Source organism: Mesoplodon bidens, assembly GCF_964165515.1.
Source record: "Mesoplodon bidens genome assembly, chromosome: 17".
In the NCBI taxonomy this organism is placed as follows: domain Eukaryota; kingdom Metazoa; phylum Chordata; class Mammalia; order Artiodactyla; family Ziphiidae; genus Mesoplodon; species Mesoplodon bidens.
The window spans coordinates 65,220,584-65,243,400 of record NC_138174.1 but is presented as its reverse complement, the minus strand read 5'-3'; the positions used below and the strand labels follow the sequence as shown (position 1 = coordinate 65,243,400).

Here is a 22,817-nt window from a genome sequence, read left to right as displayed (position 1 = left end):
TTTAAATGGTGTGAAAATGATCTACTAACCTCCCTTTTTACATGATGAATTTAATTCAATTTAATTCAGCTTGACTATTTCTATAAGAAGAGTATTAAATTCATTCTATGGCAATTTTTAGGTTTTTTTTGAAAAAATACATTAAATACGTTTCACTCATGAACATGTACAAAACAACAAGAACCAAAAAAAACCCAAACCCAGAGGAAATTTCATTAAATAAATTTATTTGTTAAAATAATTTAACTCCAAATACAACTGTTGAATTTGCATTGAGTTATAACTACAATTCATGTTTTAATTGAAATGTCAAGGTTTAACAACTGACATTGTTACAAAACAATAAACTGTTGTTCAATTTTAAATGGTCAGTTGTATTAGAGCTCAACAATTAACTGTGAACTATATTTATCTCTGGGAAATCCCAAATCAATAAGGATAAGTCTGTTTCCAAAACCCACTGCAGTCATTCTTGAAACCCTGATCAAGATTTAAGAGATGCACAATGACACGTTAAAAAAAAAAAAAAAAAGACCCCCATAGTCTTTAACATTTGATTGGCTAAGGAGACAATTAAAGCTTACCCAAGTGCTAACACAAGACTACTGAGAAGAACAAAAAACTACAAAACAAACAAAAAACCAATGGCAACAAGCAAAATAAGCACTTTCATATTCATACATATAGAAAGTACCCCCAGCGGGCAACTCCTGAAAACAAACAGCAGACACCCTTAGGCAACATTTCTTTATACAGAAGAGCAAATATCAGTAGTTTTACCACAGAAAAGTGATGGCAACTGTAGCGATCAGAGTCAAAATTTCAGTCCTAATTCTACAAACCAAAGGAGAAAATTATCAAAGCACCTTTCAATAGTTTAAGGAAGATTTTATGTAATACTTTTGATCAGATGCTGGCTTGTTTTGTATAAGTTGAACAAAATGAAAGGCATCAGTTACCATCACTATCACAGCTTAAAAGAACCAAAAAAAAAAAAGTTGCAATATAGAACGAAAAAACTTAAAAAATGCTGCCTTTGTATAAAAGTAAAACGAGATGAAACAGAAAAAAAAAGAAAACCTTATCATAGTAGCTAAAGAAAAAGTGGGTCTTTGGATCAAACCATAACATTTTTAAGGCATGTTAGAAAAACTTTCACTTATCTAGTTGCTAGTCTGATCAGGGCATAAAATAAATAGCGACCCAAGGTCACCAACTTTTAGCCACTATTATTTCATGGGCCAACAAATTTCATCTTCCTGTTCTTAAGCTTTGTATTAACATCTCAACAAACACATTCATTCAAGCTGAGTTATATCCATACCAGATGAAATACCAACAGTAAGAGCACAAAAGTGTTTCCACATTTCTGTGTATCTTTGATGCTTTGTCACTAAATATTCAGGGCTGTGTGGAAACACTGATCAGGCAGCCAAATCAGTTATTAACATCTTTACAGTAAAAAACCACCTTATTGTCTGACAAACACGTCTAACTACAACCCCAATTTTTAGATAACCTTTTCCACCTTATATCTTGCCATACCTTTCATATTATTTAACTTATTTTTCTTGTCTGCATAGCAATCCACAATGTAAAACTGTAGAATCTTTATAGGTGTTTTTAATATGTAATCTGTTGCCATAAATTGCTACCAAATATGGAATTCTAAAAACAGAATCCTTCTTAGAAGTTACAGGCTTCAAAACTCAAACAGTGCACTAACAAATATCTCTAATTCAGTTGATAAAATCATACTTCTTGAATCTTTGATTTCTCTACGTGATTGAGTCAAATCACCTTTTACGTGATGAAATTTATTTCAATAAAGTTGGTTAGAACTTTCTGTCCTATAAACAAGGTGCTTCATAATTGGGGATCATAAAAAAAAACTATATTGAAGAATGCAAATATTCACAATTCAAAGACTTCTGACAACCACGGCCTGGTTTTACCCACAGATCTCTGTTTTCTCATCTATGAAAAGGACTATCCACCTTTTTTCTCTCCTCTAACCTTAATGTCAGGTTACTAAACACTTGGGGGGCTACCAATGATTTCAATAATGTATAAAAACAAATAATTTAAAAGAAAAAAATGGTTTTGATACACTATATTCTGCAGTACAGATTCTCATTATAGGCAATTATCTCTGACTTGTGCCAAATTCACAGGAACAATGAACACACATGCACACGCAAACATACACTCTTCGCTCAGTTACACACATAAGACCCGAGCTTACTTGCACAAGAGCGTGAAACCAACAAAATGTGGGGCGGTATGTAGATCACAGGCTCAGTGATACTGCAGTTCTGAAGGCCAAATTTATCTCCAGAGGATCAGCTCAAGATACTCTCTTCAGCATTTGTAACTCTGAAGTTAGTTGAAAACCCTTCTGCACTTGATTGTAAAACTTATGAATAGGTTTTTCATGTGCCTTTGGTCATGCAAATGATAAATACTTTACGGCTATGAAAACCAAAAATGTCAGAACTTGAGCACCTTTTCAAAACAAAATATTCACTCTAGCTTTATTTGCCACTTCAGTAATCAGGGCAAAATTGTTGTAAGAAAATCTTTATATAATTCTCCAGGAAAATTAAAGGGTTTTTTGTTTTTTTGTTTTTGTCTCTTAACTTCCACTCTATAATTTATGTTCCACTTTTAAGCCCAAATTATTTCTCATGGTTATTCAACTTTTTAAATGCCTGCGATAAAGCTCTGCTATAGAAACTTGATTTCGAAAGCAGGTTAGCCAAGAATCACACCACAACCATAGCCCTTAAAGGCAAGAAGGAATTTGCTGCTTTAACGAACATAAAAATGCAAGATATCTGTACTGTCCTGTGAGGTTTCTGCAAACGGGAACATGTGGATGCAACATGGCTTCGTTTTCCTTACATGATGGTACTAGTTCATCTACTAGAACACTTCTCGTTAGTAAGGCTACACAATCTCTTTCCGTCACAGTTGCTTCCTTCTTGTTCAGTAAAGTAATAAAGACCATCCCTGCTTAGTTAACAGAGGGTGGGTTTGGGGTTTTAATTCAGCTCAAACCCTTGTAAGAGTCTCCACTTTCTGGGCAAAGCAGGTGATGACACATTCTAACACTAGGCTGTATTTTTAGACAACCTGTTGTGACTTTTGCTCTCTCAAGGACCGATGTGTGAGTTAGTTCCGTGTCACAAATTAGGATAACATCTACCATTAAGCATCGATTTTGAAAAACAAATATGTCAGCTGAGCAAAGAATCTCTCCCTGTATTGCTGTTGGCAGGTCAGCTGTTGTTATCTTGACGTGATACATTGGTTAGAAGCACTATCTCAGTTCCTGAAATTCAGTACTCTTGTAGGAAAATATTTCTCCTTTACTTAATTTTTTTTTAACAGAAGACAAAATATTTTAATGGTAAGTGGTCACAGGAATTCTTCTGGTTTCTTGCCCATGATTATTTTTAACACACACCATAGTTGCTTCAGTCAACTCAGTGACAATGCCATGATAGCTTCCAAAGGAGAACACTCTGTAGATCGACTTGGCTATGCCTGAAGCTGCAGGTGCCTAGAGAAGACTGAGGACCACGGTGAAGACTGGAGCTACCGAACCCACGTGTTACTCAGAGACATCAACTGACCGTCACTGCTCCACTCTGAACAAGGACTGCTATTTCACTGGAGATTCACACCACACATCCTGCAAGCTCCACTGCTGAGCAGACGAGGTTGGTATCGCCTACGATTCAGGGCAGCTCCTGACCAGGACAGCCACGTGTGAATGCTACTGGATGTTACATGCAGAACAGCACGGGTCATCCTTGTCGGGCTGCGCGGCATAGTTCATTTGCCTCACGATTTCTGCAAAGAGTTCGTCCACCATTGTTTTACTCTTGGCAGACGTCTCCATGAAAGGGCAGCCCCACTCTTCTGCAAGGGCTCTGCCTTCACTGGAGGACACTTCTCTCTCACTCTCCAGATCTACTTTGTTCCCGACCAAGATGACTGGCACTTTCTCATACCTACGAGAGAAGAAACAAAACACACAGATATTGGAGAAGTTAGCACAAAGTTAAACAGGTAAAGTGTATTTTCTCTTTTGTCACTATAGTCTACTACAAATATACTTTTTAGTTACATGAAAAATTATTTGCTCCAGTTGGTTTGACATTTGCCAGAAGGCATTTAGAAACAGCTCTCATAGTAGGTCATAAATGGGTTTTTCAAAATGATGTTTTAAATTAATCAATTATACATCTTTTAAAATCAATTTACCTTTCCAGATATACTTGGAAAATTATTCTCAGAATCTCAGAATAAATCCCTTTATATGGATTAATTTAAACTTTTTCATTATAAGAGATGCTTACAAAAATTCAGATGAGGTAATAGCTCTTGTGACTAAACGAATAATTTATAATTTTATATAATTTCAGCATTTTACTATGTTCTAGAAGTATACAAAACTGATCATGTTCTTCTAATAGTTCCTAAATAAGAAAAAAGCTAGTAGAACTCATTAGGATGAAACCCACCAAACACAACTACACTCTATCCCTTTATACAAACTGTTATAGATTAGCCTGTTGAAAGACAATCACGGTTCTTTTCAGCCTGACAAGGACTTAAACAAGGTTGGGATGACAGAATTGGTCCTGTGTGTGGAGGGAAGCTCTGGAGGAACCTGGATCCTCCTTTAGGAGGATGAGTGAAAAAGAAAAGGGAAAACAGCAGAGGATGAGCTTGACAGAATAAAGTGAGGCTGTGAGGAAACTGGTCCTGCTCTCCACTGTGGCTATACGGTACATTAACAAGCAAACCAAAAACACCCAGACCAGGACTCCAGTTCCAGAACTGCCTCTCGCCAGTGCTGTGAATTTAGAAAATTAACTTAATATCTATGTTCCATGGTTTCTTGGACTATAAAATGAGCTGGACTAGCGAATTTCTAAGGGGTTCTTAAGCCCTGAAGTTGAAAGTCAGCACAGACACAGCAGGTAACTCCCAAGACGACACGTATCACTTACTGAGTGACTGCTGAGAGCCCAGCACTGCTCTAAGGACAGCACCCAACAGGCTGAGCTTCACAAGAGACGCGGATGGACGCCTCAGGAGTAAGCCCAACGTGCAGGGGTAACCTTGTCAGATTCAGTGGGGCGAAGGCCCCAGGCGGCAGAGCTTTCCGACTTGGCGAGTGGAGCGGGTGCAGTGCACTCCTCCTCCCAGGAAGGTGGAGATGCACTCGGGGCCCGGCAGCTCCATCTCACTGACACCACTGTTCAAACACGGAGACGTGGGATGCTTTTAGCTATGCAAGCACTGAAGGTTCTATGGAGAACTGCCTGCCGCTGCGTAAATAACTGGTGATAAGCAATCAATGTGTTGTATATTTCTTCATCCATTTAACACGTTTATTTGATAAGGGCCTACTATGTGCTAGATACTATTCTAGGCACTTACGATACATCAGTGAATAAAACAAAGAGCTCTGCCCTAGAGTCTAGGAGAGGAGACGGTCATCGATAATACACCTAAGTAAATATGTAAATTATTGGTTTACTGAATGGTGTTAAGTACGATGGAAAAAAACTGCAGAACAGGGAGGGGGCTGGGAGCACAGGCGCTACTTTAAACCAGATGAGCAGGGTAGGCCTTGCTGGGGATGGTGGCATGTGAGCAAAGGTGTAAGGGAGTTTGCCAGGCAGGTATCTGGGGAAGAGCGTGCCAGGCAGGACTCAGGCCAGGCAGTGTGAAAGCTGGTGCGAGTGTGTGTGATGGCTGGGGGCCCATCTGTATAGCCTCCTGCCACTCCTGCAGCCAGAAACCCTGCAGCACAGGAAACCTGTTCATTTCAGGCTAAACAGAACTTTGGAACCTGGGTGGCAAAAGTGGCCCCAGAAGACAAACGTGACGTCTGTGACAGGGCCAACTAGATTATCTAGGAAGACTAGGTGCTTGGTTGGCAGGTGACGGCGGTACTTGCATTTCATGCTCTATATTTATAATAGTTTCATGAGTTGTCTTCATTTTTTCCCTTTTCTAAACACATCACTTGGGAACAAAGGTGAAGATGCAAAATTCCGAAAATATTTGATGTATGTATTATTGTTAACGTCAAGAGCAGAGTACCACGCTGTCCACGTCTTAAATAGCAGCTGGTTTCTCATCAGCTTCAGCATAACTTCCTTGATGTTTCCTTTGAGAGCAGGATCATATGGTGGCTTCTGCAACTCACTTTTATTTTTGTTTATATTCTGAGAACTCTTGTTTTATTAACATGAATGTTCGTGTTGTTTACTGTATCATGAGCATGATTACATAATATATTAATAAATAAAATTAGTTCTTTTGAGCAGCTCTGCTTAATGCATTGAATGAAACATCAGAAATACTGGCATGGAGAGAGAGGCATGGACATGTATACAATACCAAATGTAAGGTAGATAGCTAGTGGGAAGCAGCCGCATAGCACAGGGAGATCAGCTCGGTGCTTTGTGACCACCTAGAGGGGTGGGATAGGGAGGGTGGGAGGGAGACGCAAGAGGGAGGGGATATGGGAACATATGTATATGTATAACTGATTCACTTTGTTATAAAGCAGAAACGAATACACCATTGTGAAGCAATTATACTCCAATAAAGTTGTAAAATGAAAAAAAACCCAACAGACTTATAGAAAAAGACATCAGATTTGTGGTTACCAGAGGAGGGGGGCTGAGGGAGGGGGAATTAGATGAAGGCGGGCAAAAGGTACAAACTTCCAGTTATGAAATAAATAAGCACTACGGATGTAATGTACAACATGATAAATATAATTTAACACTGCTGTATGTTATATATGAAAATTAAGAGAGTAAATCTCAAGAGTTCTCATCAAAAAAAAAAATACTGGCGTGAGTATCACTTAGCTGTAGAATGTGGATGGCTTCTCAGTGAAGGCAGCTTTATAAGTATGAATACTTCAAAGCATTTGATGTTTGTCAACAGTCTTTACGTAACTGATTGATATGGGTATATGTGTACGTATATTTTATTCTGGTTGTGTCTACACTTGGCTGATCACCAAAATCGCTTGAGAATTAAAAATACTGATTCCCAGGCCCAACTCCAGAGCTACTGAATCTGAATTTGTGGGATCAGGACTCAAGACCCTATTACAAAATACCTATCTAGATCTATAAGTTCTGAAGACTAATTGTGAGGTTCAGCAGGGCTTAGGAATCACTCACCTGATCTACTACGTTGTGACCCCAAACAATACTGTATGTGTATAGTTCACGGTTTTATAGTGTCGCAAGTCCAGGATCAATTCCTTCTTCCCTGCATTTATTCACCAATGATCAGCTGTAACCACTGCACTCAGTTCCTTTAACCTCCTTTTGAGGGTGTTGCATTGTAGCATATTAACAGAAGGCTAGGCTTCACATGAATCTGACCAGGCTTCTGTCTTCTCAGTCACTTGTTCAAGAGCAGGTTGAAATACAATTCTCTTTAAATTCAGCAGTGAGAATCGGAAAGATTTTTACGTACAAGGTCCCCCTGTTCAACCTTCCACCCGTTGTTAAAAATCTCACCTACCCAGCGGGTCTCAAGGCAAAATGTCAGAATACCTGATGCTGTAATCATTTCCATGACAACCTTACCAAATGGTTATATTTCAACCTCTTTAGTGACGTGGAAATCATATCTCAGGCCACCCATTTTGTCCTTCCTGTCAGTTCTGTTAAGTGTTAGTGTTAAAAAGTCAGTGCTAAACAGTGGATCCCTATCTAATGAGCTGCGATCTGTAACACCTTGTCCCTCCTTTTACGCTTGAGAACATAGAAATCTTTTCTCCAAGTTGAAAATGGCTTTTCTTCTCCAGCTCCCTGGTCAAATAAGTAACACATAATGATTTAAAAAAACCCATGGCAATATTTAAATAGGTAAAAAGGAAATTGAAAAACATTCTTAATCTCACCTCTATGAGAATAATTGCTATAACTATTTTGGGGTATTTCGTTTCACTATTTTCCTATACATATCTATATAAATGTAAATTTTTATGAAAGGAGATTATACCAGCTTCGATTTTCACTTATCATGGACTTTGTATATCAATAAGTGATATACATCATATTAATGGCTAAACAGTATTCCGTTTTATAGTCTCCACGATAAACATACCGTAATTTAATGACTCCTTCTCCATTTGTGCATGGAGAGTTCCCCTCTACTCATTTTTTTCACCAACAAACAGCAATCTGATGAACTACACCTAGAGGTATAACTTCTTTCTCAAAGGTATGCATAATGTGTGTGTGTGTGTGTGTATGGCATACCATTTAAACCAGAAAAATCACATTTCTATATTAGATAACCAGATTGCCATGCACACATACATGTAATCTCAACTGACATCCAGAAATTTATACTACAACCAACAGTGCTCAAGACTGCCTGTTTCCCCACCCTTGGGATTGATATTTTTAATCTTTCAATAAAGTATTATAGCAGTTCTGGAGAAAGAGAACGGTTTTGGGGTAGGAGTTGAAGGCTCCTACCACAGCCTGCCAGCATAAAACATCAATACTTCTCATAAGGATGGAAAACATAAGCTAAATAAGGCTTCCGTCTTCCTCTAAACTGATTTGTTTTGAGGTGACTAAATGTTTCATCTTAAAAGAGCACTTCTGGTAATTTAGCTCGAGTAATGAAAGGAAACCACAATTCTATGCTGCAACTTTCTCTTGGTTTCAGACTGCATACTGAAGAACAGAGAGAAATTTGTAAATGTAATGTAAAAATTAAGTTAGGAGCGTAATAACACTAAAAAGATACTCAAAACTATCACGGATACTCCGAACCAATGTAGATAAAAATAATCTGTTTTAATAGAAATTAAGAGCTGACACTGTATCAGAAGAACAGTTTGATGGTGAGGGACCAATTGATCATGACAATGCAACTCAGGCATTTTGAATGTTGTATTAAAAAACCATTTGAGGGAGAAAATATTTGCAAAAGACATCTGATAAAGGATTGTTATCCAAAATATACAAAGAAGTCTTAAAACTCAACAAGAAACAAGCAACCCAATTTTAAAAATGGGCGAAAGACCTTAACAGACATCTCAATGAAGAAGATATACAGATGGCAAATAAGCAAGTGAAAAGATGCTGCACATCATATTTTGTCAGAGAAATTCAAATTAAAACAGAGATACCACTACACACCTACTAAAATGGACAAAATCTAGAACACTGACAACACCAAATGATAGACAGGAGCAACAGGAACTCTCATTCATTCCTGGTGGGAATGCAAAACGGTACAGCCACTGGAGGACAGTTTAGTGGTTTCTTAGAAAACTACACATACTCTTATCATACAATCCAGCAATCCTTGGTAGTTACCCCCAGAAGTGAGTAATTATGAATATACAAAACCTGCACATGGATGTACATAGCAGCTTTATTCATAATTGCCAAAACTTGGAAGCAACCAAGATATCCTTCAGTAGGTGAATGGATAAACTGTGGTACATCCAGACAATGAAATGTCATTCAGTGTTAACAAGAAATGACCTATCAAGCCATGAAAAGACAGGTAGGAAACTTAAAGGCACATTAAGTGAAGGAAACCAATCTGAAATGGCTACATACTGTATGGTTTCAATTATACGACATTTTGGAAAAGGCAAAACTATGGAGACAGTTAAAAGATGAGTGGTTGCCAGGAGTTGGTGGGGGTGGGGAGGAAGGGGTGAAGAGGTGGAGCACAGAGGATCTTCAGGGCAGTGAAAATACTCTTTATGATACCACCATGATGAACACATGCTATTGAACATTTGCCCAAATCCACAGAACGTGCAACACCAAGAGTGTACTAAGGTAAACTACTGACTTTGGATGATTATGATGCGTCAGTGTAGGTTCATCAGTTTAACCAACGTACCACTCTGGTGGGGGATATTGCTTATGGGAAAGGCTATGCACGGGTAGGCTCAGGGGCTATACAGGAAATCTCCGCATCACCTCAATTTTGCTGTGAACCTTAAAGTACTCTGAAGAAATAGTCTTTTTTTTTTATTCTGTTATTTTATTTATTTATTTATTTATTTTTTGGGCTGTGTTGGGTCTTCGTTGCGGCGTGTCGGCTTTTCTCTGGTTGCGGCGAGTGGGGGCTACTCTTTGTTGCGGTGCGCGGGCTTCTCACTGCGGTGGCTTCTCTTGTTGCGGAGCATGGGCTCTAGACTTGTGGGCTTCAGCAGTTGCAGCACGCGGGCTCAGTAGTTGCGGCACGCAGGCTCTAGAGCGTAGGCTCAGTAGTTGCGGCGCACGGGCTTAGTTGCTCCACGGCATGTGGGATCTTCCCGGAGCAGGGATCCAACCCGTGTCGCCTGCATTGGCAGGCGGATTCTTAACCACTGCGTTACCAGGGAAGTCCAAGAAATAAAGTCTTTTAAAAAGAGCTACTTGAGGACTAGGGTAGCCAAGTTGGCTTAAGTCCACTAGTCTTTATATCCCACTAATCACAGGTAAAAACTCAGGACAAAATACAAACAGCCTACCAAACAACTCTGAAAAGTAAAGAAAAGCAGGCAGATTGGGGAGGAGAGCCAATTCTTAGAGAGAAGACCCATATGGAGGTTGAATTTCCTAGTTTTTCCTCTTTTCTCTTGTGGCCTTGAGCTGAGGGTGGGCACTCAGTGGTATGCACTCAGCCAGAACTCTGGGAGAAATTCTGTCTTTCTACCCAGAAGATCAGGGTAAAGGGATCTCTGTGAGCTGGATTTTTTGTGTGGGTGGGGAAACCTCCCTTTTTTCTTTTCTTTTCTTTTTTTTTTAGGTTTTTTTTTAAAAAAATAAATTTATTTATTTTATTTTTGGTTGCGTTGGGTTTTCATTGTTGTACGTGGGCTTTCTCTAGCTGCAGCGAGTGGGGGCTACTCTTCATTGCAGTGTGCATGCTTCTCATTGTGGTGGCTTCTCCTTGTTGCGGAGCATGGGCTCTAGGTGTGCGGGCTTCAGTCGTTGTGGCAGGCGGGCTCAGTAGTTGTGGCTCACAGGCTCAGTAGCTGTGGCTCGTGGGCTCTAGAGCGCAGGCTCAGTAGAGGTGCTTGGGCTTAGCTGCTCCGCGGCATGTGGGATCTTCCTGGACCAGGGCTCAAACCCGTGTCCTCTGCATTGGCAGGAGGATTCTTAACCACTGAGCTACCAGGGAAGCCAAAACCTCCCTTTTTTCTTGTTTTTCCTTTCACAACTCACCTACAGTGGGCCCCTAGCAGAGCTGGGGTAGTGGGCAATGCCAACAGCTAAGACTTCATTAGAAATTCCTGGTTAGAGGAACTGAAAAAAGGGCTCCTTAAGGTCCAAAGAGAATGAGAGAAATCTTTAGTTTTTTTCCTTCTTTTTTCTCTGCCCACTATACTAGGAAGATGACCCCAACTGTGAGAACTGTGTAGCAATGCAGAAGGATATCGACCAACTTTATCTAATTAATATTTATAGAACACTCTACACCATAAAAGCAGAATACATATTCTTGTCAAGTGCCCCTGCAATATTCACTAAGACAGACCATATTTTTGGCTATAAAAACTGTAGCAAATGTAAAAGAGCTGAAATGATACAAAATATATTCTCGGACCATAGTGGTATTAAACTAGAAATCAGTAACAAAAAGATATCAGGAAAAATCTCCAGATATTTAGAAACGGAACCATATACTTCAAAATAATCCATGGGTCAAAGAAGACATCATTAAAAAATAAGGAAACACTTATTTGAATGAAAATGAAAATAGAACATATCAAAATCTGTGGGATGTAGTTAAAGCACTGCACAGAGAGAAATTATAGCATTAAATGTTTATATTTGAAAAGAAGAATGGTCTTAAATCAATGATCTGTGCTACTACCCTAAGAAACTAGAAAAAGCACAGAATAAATCCAAATTAAGCAGAAGGATGAAATAATAAAGAACAAAAATAAAAGAAATTGAAAACAGAAAAACAGTATAGAAAATCAACAAAATTAAAAATCTAGTTCTCTGAAAAGACCAATAAAACTGATAAACTTTTAGCCAGATTGATCAAGAAAAAAAGATGACACAAATTAACAATACCAGAAAGAGGAAACTTACTACACACCCTACAGACATGAAAGAGAATATGCTCCTGAAATAAAAACTTAGATGAAATGCACCAATTCCTTCAAAAAATTTACTTATATGATGTCACTCATGCTCCTCTTCTCAGGGGGTGATAACAGCTCTCCACTACTGATCATTTTATACCTAAACCCCTCTGTTTAGCCTCTTCAGGTTTCCAAACTCTAGCTCTTCATATCTCATTCAACTTTATCTCCTACAACTTTCCAAAGAGAATCTTCTGTTCTAAATTCTGTTTCCTTGTTCTTGATGGTCCTCTAACGATAGAAGTCCCTACCAATCAAAATTCTAACTACCATTCGAAATTTAGGTCAAATTTCATCTCTTTTAAAATCTTCCTTTTATAAATAGCTCATTTGTCTGAACTCTTATTTACATTTTATATCATTAAGAATTTGGGGTTCATAGGTTTTCATTAATTTATTTCTTGAGTATCTACTAGGCATTGTGTGAAGGACTGGAGATATAAGACAAATAAAATCCTTGGAGTTTACGCTCAAGTTGAAGGTAACACTATAAACAAACAACCAATGTAACTAAAGACTGTGATAGCTGTTTCAAAGAAAACCAATATTGATTAATGTACAGTAACTTGGGCAGGCCAATATTACATGAGGTGATCAAAGGCGGCATCTCTGGGAGTTGAATTCTAAGCAGAAACTTGAAGACTGAGAGTTGAGTCAGCCATGGGAGAAAACCAGGAATCAAACAATTTAGCCAGAAGAAAATAAAAGGATAGGTTGTAGAAGAGTGCTAGGCTCATTCAGGGAACAAAAAGGAGACTGGAACGATTACAGAATAAAGAGCAAGGGGTGAGAAAAGCATGAGGGATGATTGAAGAAGGACCTATGGCCACTATTTTAAGAATAGGAGAAAGTCACTGAAGGTCTTTTAACAAAAAAAAATTAGGTGGTCTATGTGTTAAGAGATCAGTGTGGTTAATGTACAGAAAATGTTCTTTAGGGGCACAATAGTAGCAGGAAGACAGGAGATGATTGTACTGTTCCAGGCAAAAGTCAATGATGACTTGAATTGGGATGATGGCAATGACAGTATTAAGAAATAAAACTTAAAATATATTTCGGACGCAGCACCAACAAAGACATGATAATGGACTGGTTGAAGAAGACAGCAGGTAGTTGTCTGACAAAAAAGAGAAATCGGTAAGATTCACCGGTAAACTATTGTTTTTACTCTTTTTTTTTTTTTTTTTTTTTTTTTTTGCAGTACGTGGGCCTCTCACTGTTGTGGCCTCTCCCATTGTGGAGCACAGGCTCCGGACGCACAGGCTCAGTGGCCATGGCTCACGGGCCCAGCCACTCCGCAGCATGTGGGATCTTCCCGGACCGGGGCACGAACCCGTGTCCCCTGCATCGGCAGGCGGACTCTCAACCACTGCGCCACCAGGGAAGCCCGACAGCAGGTTTTTGATAATTTTGTGCGTGTGGGGTAACTGACAGATGATTTTTGGAAATGCAAAGAATTCTATGGAAAAGCAAAATAACTAGAATAGCCAAAGTAAATCTGAAGAATTAAAACAAAGCTTGAGTATTAGAAACCAGATATCAAGACTTATAAAGCTATAATAATTAAGACGGTGTGGTTTACACATAAGAAGAAATAGAAAAACGGAATAGAATAGAGGGTCTAGAAACAGACCTACACATATAGATTTGCCTGATTTATGACAAAGGTGCATCTACAATTCATTGGGGAAATGGTCTCTTAAATAAATAGCACTAGGTCAACTGGATAGCCATATGTGGATAAAACCCAGAAAACAAAACCCAAAAAACCCTTGAACCACCCCCCCATCTTACACCACTAACACAAATTACAGATGAATCATAGAATGAAAGTAAATATACCTTCTAGAAAGAAATATGGAGGATGAATCTTCATAACCTTAGAGTGGACAAAGATATATTAATTAGGACACAGAAAAGAACCATAAAAGATTAATAAAGTAGACTTCATTAAAATTAAGAATTTATGCTCATTAAAAGAAACTATTAAGCAAGTCAAAAGGTAAGGCAAGATTTGGAAAAGGTGTCTGCAATACATATATCTGACAAAGGACTTCTATCCAAAATGCATAAAGAATTTCTACAAAATGTAAGACAATACAATTTTTAAGTGGACAAAACACTTGAGCAGGTATTTTTTAAAAGAAGATATGCAAATAGTCGTTAAGCATACAAAAAGGTGTTCATCATTATACACCAGGGAAATAAAAACTAAAATCAAAATGAGGTACCACTAAAATCTTATCAGATAAGCTAAAATTTTAAAAGACTGACTATATCAAATGTTGACCAGGACGTGGAACAACTGAAACTCTTATTGTGCGAAGAGTAAATCAGTACAACTACTTTGGAAAATCATTTGGCAGAACAGTTGACCCTTTAACAACCTGGGGGTTAATCTGCATATAGCTTATAGTTGGCCCTCCGTATCCATGGTTCCTCCACAACTAACTAGGGCTTCAACAAACCATGGACTGTGTGGCACTGCAGTAATTTAGTTTTGAAAAATATCTGCATATAAGTGAACCTGTACAGTTCAAATCCATGTTGTTCAAGGAACTGTATTTACTAATGCTGAGCCTATGCATTTATGACCCAATAATTCTACTCCAAGGTAGAATTCTACTACCAAGGGACAGTGTACATATATGCACCAAAAGATATGTACTAGAATGTTCACAGTAGTGTTACTCATGATAGCCCTGATCTAGAAACTACCCAAATACTTATCAACAGAATAAATAATGAAATCATACAAGAGGACTACATACAAGGGGACTAACTGTACCTCAGTGAAGAATCAGCTACTGCTACAAGCAACATGGATGAATCTGACAAAGAGGATGTTGAATGATAAAGGCCAGAAGCTTAATAACAGACAAAACTAATCTGTGCTGGTCTTTGAGCATGGAAGTGACAGGGATGAAACATGAGGGAACCTGCTGTGTTGCTTGAAATGTTTGTCCCACATCTTCATCTGGGACTTGGCTACCTGGAGTACACATCTATCTGTCTAATCTTAATTTATGTACTTCACTACATAAAAGTTATACATCACTAAAATAATAAATTGAAACAGAAAAAATCAATAAATGAGATAATTATCTAAATGATTTCCTCATTGAAATAGGAATGGTAAAATAACCTTCAAGACAAACTGAGTGAGCATGCATGTTGGTTATGGGGTGCAAGTCACACAAAGTGCATGATAAAATCGATCAGTTAGTATATTATTCAGCTGAATACTGCTAATCCATTTTCAATTTCTGTCCACGTCCTATGCTGTTTATTTTATATTCAAAACTGGCTAAAGACTGAAAGCATAAGGAGTACTATACTAAAGTATATGTTTTTGGAAATAAAAATGATAATAACTCTGAACATTTTCTTCACCGTCAGATCTATAAATTGCATCCATCTGACCACAATTCTTTTCAGGCATATCAAGATGCCACAGTATGCCAGAGAACTTCAAATATCCATGTTAGAAACAGAAAATATAATCATGACCACATTCAATCTGGCTTTTTATTTATTAGAAATGAAGATAATCTGCCCCAGTAATGTGTCATATGTGAGGAAGTGTTTGCAACTGGAAGCCTTAAACCTTGTTACTTAGAAACTAATCGCAAAAATGTCTGAATAAACCAGTTGATTCCCGCCCCCCCCCCTTTTTTTAAAAGCACAATATCCAAGATATCCAAAATAAGGCAGAGGAAAGCAGTTGTTGGTCCACATTTGATACTTCAACGTGTAGTTAAATTTCAATCTGCATTTTAATGTATATTCAGTCATCAAATAACCTGTCAACAAAGTATGCATCTTCTTACATAATTTAAATAGCAGGGAAAGTTCAAGTTTGGACACCTATTCGAAAAACACATAGCTTTCATCTAAGGAACAAAGGTCTTCAGACATAAAACATGCTTTTTATCTTTAGTGAGAGTCGAAATCTAAAAACCTCTACATTAAAAAATAGGTCCAACTATTGTACTTGAAAAGACTAAATTGAGTCAATTGCTCAGGAAAATGCAAGTTATTTGAACTGTTATCTAAATTTATATCAAATTATAGGATATATCTTCTCAGCATCCCCTCATTTCAAATTCTTAGCAAAAATGTTGATGAATGAAAATTCATATATATCTGATACACAGTTAAAGTTCAGTTACAAGTACTTCTTAAAAGTTACCTCCGACTGAAGAAGATTTAAAGATGTATCAAAGCTAGAAAGAGCTAAGACTTTTTGGAAACTTTTAAATTATGACCAGAAGAGTATTTTTCCTGGGGTATTTTCCTCCTGTTGTAGTAAGATCTTAAAATATTTATTTCCAAATCACTAAACACAAACAGCACCAAACAAAACTAAAAACACAAAAACACACGGAATCTAGAAAATGCAGGTTATCAGACCAGCAGAATTAGCTTTTCTTCTCTCCAGCAATAAGCAGCTCAGGGGACGAGCATATCAATTATGCATGACAGGCTGTAACTGGTTGGTTCAACTGGCATAAGTTTGACTGGGGATGTCTATTAATAAGGTTTTTCTCATTGAAGCGGGAGAAGTAACAGGTGACAGATGGCAAAGGCAAAACAAAACAAATGCACAATGAAGAAAGGAGCTGGAAACTATCATTATTGGCAGAGATTATGGTGCCCAACAGCAGCCAATGGAGAATGATGAGTTACCGGTATTCTGACAGGATTCAAGTCAACAGTGAATTAAAAGAAGTTAGAAACAGTTATAAGAAGTCACTGTGAGAGTGAGGGAGAAAGGGTGGTAAGCAAAAGTCTTCACTAGTCTCTAAAGTAATCAGGTTTGGGATGAGAGACCATAACAATAGGTCTGGAACAGTAGTGATTACAGGGGACAGGCAGGGTGAGAATTATTGGATGTGAGAAAATGTCCCTTCATTTTCATTCCCGCTACGAAAACCCCTTACATTTCCAAAACAAGTCATACCTGAGCTATGCAATAGTCTCCTAACTGGTCCCACCTCCAATTTCTCACCCCTCTATTCTATCCTATATGCCACTTCCTCAGTAGTTATCTTAAAGCCCTGCACACAGTTCTCTCCCCATCCCCCCAAACCACTACCTAAGAAAAATATGTGATGGCTCTACAACCACTTGATAAAGGCTATCTCTACGTTAACAGTCAAGGTGAAGCCCAATGTGGTCACTGGCTAAAGAGAACTGGATGTGGATTTAGTGGACCTAGAAAGTCTGGCTGTGCGCCCTCAGATATGTCATGTGACCTCTCTGAGCCTCCTGTTCCTTATCTGTGAAACAAACATCACTGATCCTTAGGTATTACATTATGGAAGATGACGGTGATGACTTTATTAATAACAGCTAGCATCTGTAGAGGGCTTCGGAGGTGCCAGACACGGCACTAAGCAGTTTACATGAATTATCCATTGAAGTATTATGGATACTGTAAAATACTATTGTTACATGGTAACAAAAACTGTTACATAGTTACCTTATTTTCTATCTCCAGCTTCCATTCCCTGGCAGGATGGCCAAACCTAACTTTCTACAGACCATTAGTTCTTATGGGAACAATGTAAGAAAAACAGGATAGATACTATTGCCTCTGATATCAGAAGCTGACAATTTACCATCTTCTCTGAACAGAAGTATCTTTCCTTACTCTATTCATCTTCTTGCTCCAAGCACTGCTAAGTCAAGTTACTATTTATGAACCATGGCTCTCACGTCCTATAAAACAATGTGGGATAATAAAAAAGAAAACGGAAACCAAACAAAACTGAAGAGAATTAGGTGTTCTGAGATAAAGTCTTGCTTCTGCTTTAAAACAGCTGTGCCACCTTTAAAGTTAGATCTGGGACCTCAGGAAGGCAAGGGCCATGAATGTTTTTTTATGTAGCTGTATCTCCGGTGCTGGAATCAATTCTTGACGCTCAGAGCCATACAAAATAGCATGAGTCAACGAAGTGATTATCTTCAAATATGACAGTTTTTGTATGTAGCCCATAGTGAAAATGTCACAGAAACAACGCAAACATATCCATGGTCACTAGGCTAAAAAAGCATTTTGGATGTACACCATCTAGAATTGTTTTTTATTCTTTATCATGCTTCCCATTAGGTGCCGAAATGCTTAAAGTGATTTGCAATATAAGGGTTCTCCAGATATTCAGAAAGAAAATGGTCAAAATCCATAAGGTAATGAACTGAAGGGACCTTTATTCCTAATTCAACATTTACTGGATGCTTTCTCTGTGCCAGGTGCTGGATATCAAAACGGAAGCAGACGACCACCAAATACATACATGGAAGAAGCTTTCTTTAACATAAATTAGATGGTATTATGTCAACTACTTTTAGAAAGAATATACACTGTGGGTAGAGTGAATGGGGATGGGCAGTACAGACTATTACAAGCAGTTCCAAAGTGTATATACATATATGCAGATTTTTCTGCTGAAACTAAACTTTAATATGTTATATTCTAATAAAATTAAATATCATCTTCAAAGTGCAGTTAATCACATGTGGGTGTGAATGGTAAAATGACATGGGACAGATACAGTGTGAAGGCAGTTGGTAGATGCCTGTGTCAATCTGCTACCTTTTTAAGAGCTAAAGTACATCCTTTCACTCGTCACTCATCCTCATTACACATTCTTTAAAGATCTTAACTGAGAAATCCGAAGGATCAGTAGTACTCTTATCAAAATAATTTCTAAAATATCAACATGTTCGCCTAAAAATGTTTTATTGTCCCAGGTAACTATTACTGCACAAAAAACCAGCCCCAAACTAATGGCTTAGCATAACCATTGTGTTCGATTTCATGGTGGTGTGAGTCAGGAGCTTGGGCAGAGCTCAGGCGGCCGATTCTTCTGCTCCACGTGGCACTGGCTGGGCTCGCTCAGTGGTGTTCAGCTAGGGCTGGCCTGGGAGGAGTCTCAAAGCTGGCTTCACCTCAGGTCTGGCCCGCTGGTGGCCACAGCTGGAAGGGTACCTCCGTCTCTCTCTCCACACAGTCTCAGGGCCTTTTCATGTGTTCTCCAGGAGAGTAGCTGGACTTCTCATATGGCAGCTCAGGGCTCCAAAAGACCACGGTGGAAGGTGCTTTGTCCTCTTAGAGACTAGGCCCAAAACTTGCTTAGCATCACTTCCACCATACTTTTTTTTTTTTTTTTGCGGTACGCGGGCCTCTCACTGTTGTGGCCTCTCCTGGTGCGGAGCACAGGCTCCGGACGCGCAGGCCCAGTGGCCATGACTCACGGGCCCAGCCGCTCCGTGGCATGTGGGATCTTCCCGGACCGGGGCACGAACCCGTGTCCCCTGCATCGGCAGGCGGACTCTCAACCACTGCGCCACCAGGGAAGCCCCCACCATACATTCTTGGTCAAAGTAGTTACAGGTCGGCCCAGATTCAAGGGGAGGGGAAACAGGTCCCACCTCTCTCTGGGAGTCATGTGAAACAATCCACAGCCATCTTTAGTCTAGCATGTTTAGTAAAAAAGATGTCACCTTTTTTTAAAAAAAATAATTAATTAATTAATTTTGGGCTGCATTGGGTCTTCCTTGCGGTGCACAGGCTTTCTCTAGTTGCAGTGCGTGGGCTTCTCATTGTGGTGGCTTCTCTTCTTGCGGAGCACAGGCTCTAGGCACGCGGGCTTCAGTAGCTGTGGCGCACACGCTTAGTTGCTTCGAGGCATGTGGGATCTTCCTGGACCAGGGCTTGAACCCATGTCCCCTGCAATGGCAGGCAGATTCTTAACCAATGCGCCACCAGGGAAGTCCAAAAGATGTCATCTTTTAAACTGAATAAAATTTCCAGTTCACGAGGATCTGCTGCCCCAAATTCAGAAATGTAATACAGAAGGACGCTGGCCAAGTCAAAGAAAGAGACTGTTTATACAGACTGGATATCACAAAAATACAAGTAAAAATGGGATTGAAATTGACATAATTCTAAAAACAGGGAACTTAAGGTAAGCGCCTAGAGGGACCGTATAATTTTTGCCAAGAGCCACTTTTTTTTTTTTTTTTAAATTATTTATTTTATTTATTTATTTTTGGCTGCGTTGGGTTTTCATTGCTGTGCACAGGCTTTCTCTAGTTGCAGTGAGCGGGGGCTACTCTTTGTTGCGGTGCACAGGCTTCTTTTTGCAGTGGCTTCTCTTGTTGAGGAGCACAGGCTCTAGGAGCACGGGCTTCAGTAGTTGCAGCATGCAGGCTCAGTAGTTGTGGCTCCCGGGCTCTAGAGCGCAGGCTCAGTAGTTGTGGCACACAGGCTTAGTTGCCCCACTGCATGTGGGATCTTCCCAGACCAGGGCTCGAACCCGTGTCCCCTGCATTGGCAGGCGGATTCTTAACCAGTGCGCCACCAGGGAAGCCCAAGAGCCACTTTTGAGACGGAAAGGGGCGTTGTGAATAAATGTACCAAGGCAACAGGTGTAAACCTGAACTGTCCCAGGTAAAGAGACATACGGCCACCTTTGGAGAAAAGGGAACAGATCAAAGCAGTGGTACTTATTCAAAGGAAATATTTATGGGATTGTTAGAAGCTAGTCAGTACGATCTAGAAAAGCTTCAGTACTTATGATTTTAACAGGATGTGCTGATGAGAGCAACAGAACAAATCTTCTTCTCCCAAATAGTCCCTTCCTCCATAAATGTCCAAGTATTTCTTTCAGTAAAACCAGATGATGTGCTCAGGGTAGCCTGAGGAATGAACAGTGTCATCAAGAGTGGACTTTTCAAACGGCTGTACCTCTGGGAGGCCTCCAACCACCCAACACTCTGTTTATATCCTTCCTCCCTGAAGGGGGCAGTATGCCGACACTGGTTGATGGCCATTTGAGAGCAAGAACAAGTAGAGTTCATGCAAACATTAAGCTCTTTAATGCAAGACCACTGAAAAGAGTTTCATGCCATCAGTATTATGCGTAAACTGATTAATCATTGAAAAGTTATTTTCTCATCTCCAGCTCTTCTAAAATAAACTTAAAAATTGTCTGAACTGTCTAGTTAGTGTTCACGTATGTATGCACTTGTCTTACCATGAGCACCCAGCTCCTCACTATGCCCACATGACTATGACTGATGGACAGAGTCTGTTTGGAGTGTTGGTTCACGAAGCAGAAAACAGTCCAAGTGTATGTGGGTCATCTGGGTGGGTGGGTGGAGGATTATATTTTGGGTAGCATAGTTTTTTTTTTAAATTAATTAATTCATTCATTTTTGGCTGCGTTGGGTCTTTGTTGCTTGCACAGGCTTTCTCTAGTTGCGGTGAGCGGGGGCTACTCTTCGTTGTGGTGCGCGGGCTTAGTTGCTCCGCGGCATGTGGGATCCTCCCGGACCAGGGCTCGAACCTGTGTCCCCTGCATTGGCAGGTGGATTCTTAACCACTGCACCACCAGGGAAGTCCTGGATAGTATAGTTTTATATGTACCATATTTGGATATTTCAGCTTCACTAAATGCAAAGACAAAAAAATTGATATTAAGATAAAGCTTATTCTTTGTTTCTTAATCTATATTAAACTATCCCTGATAACGAACTTTTATCTTTAGATAATCTCCCAGCTATCTTCCCTTCATACTAGCTAATCTATGCTGTTTTCTCTCAATTATCCATAAATCAGTTTATTTTTTTAATGCTTTCTAAGATAACAATTCTGCTCAAACCATTCAACAACCAAATACAAAGTAAGATTTCATTTCCAGGGAGGATCAAAATGTACTAAATATAACAAAGCAAATATATAATTGTTGGCATTAGTCTTACAGACAAATTTTGACCTTCTATAATGAGTTAGAATGCATCAAAAAACCTTTAGAAAAGGTGAGAGAAACAAGTGAGGGGGATTAAGAAGTACAAACTTCCAGTTACAAAATAAATGATTCAGAGGTATGAAATATACAGTATACATTTGTACAGGGGAATATAGGCAATAATAATGCAATATCTTTGTATGATGACAGATGGTAACTAGACTTATCATGGTGATCATTCTGTAACGTATTGGGTTGGCCAAAAGGTTCGTTCAGATTTTTCCGTAAGGTGGGTCCAGTAGCACTTAGTTGTCTTTAATTTCATTCGAAACAACTCTGTTAGACTGTATGTGACAGCTATCGTATCAGCGTGCATTTTAAAAAAGACATCAAAATTGGTGAATTTTTGTGTAGCCATTTCAACGTTGAAGATGGAGGAAAAAGAGCAACATTTTCGGCATATTATGCTTTATTATTTCAAGAAAAAACGCAACCAAAACGCAAAAAAAGATTTGTGCAGTATATGGAGAAGGTGCTGTGACTGATCAAATGTGTCAAAAGTGGTGTGCGAAGTTTCGTGCTGGAGATTTCTCGATGGATGATGCTCCACGGTTGGGTAGACTAGCTGAAGTTGATAGTGATCAAACTGAGACATTAATTGAGAACAATCAGGATATTTTGAGTATGTCGGCAGGAGATAGCTGACATACTCAAAATACCCAAATCAAGCACTGAAAATCATTTGCACCAGCTTGGTTATGTTCATCGCTTTTGTTTGGTTTCCACAGAAGTGAAAAAAACCTTCTTGACCACGTTTTCACATGCGATTCTCTACTTAAATGTAATGAAAACGTTGTTTTTAAAACAAATTGTGACGGGCGATG

At 39.1% G+C, this 22,817-nt stretch overlaps 1 protein-coding gene across 1 annotated transcript in view; it reads right to left on the bottom strand.

The window, feature by feature from the left end:
• Positions 1-241: 241 nt before the first annotated feature.
• RAP2A (RAP2A, member of RAS oncogene family) overlaps positions 242-22,817 on the bottom strand; it is a 36,688-nt gene continuing 14,112 nt past the window's right edge. Inside the window, exon 2 of the mRNA XM_081214838.1 lies at positions 242-4,019. Within this exon, the coding sequence (XP_081070964.1) occupies positions 3,782-4,019 (238 nt within the window). The 3' untranslated portion in view covers positions 242-3,781. The remainder of the gene's footprint in view (positions 4,020-22,817) is intronic.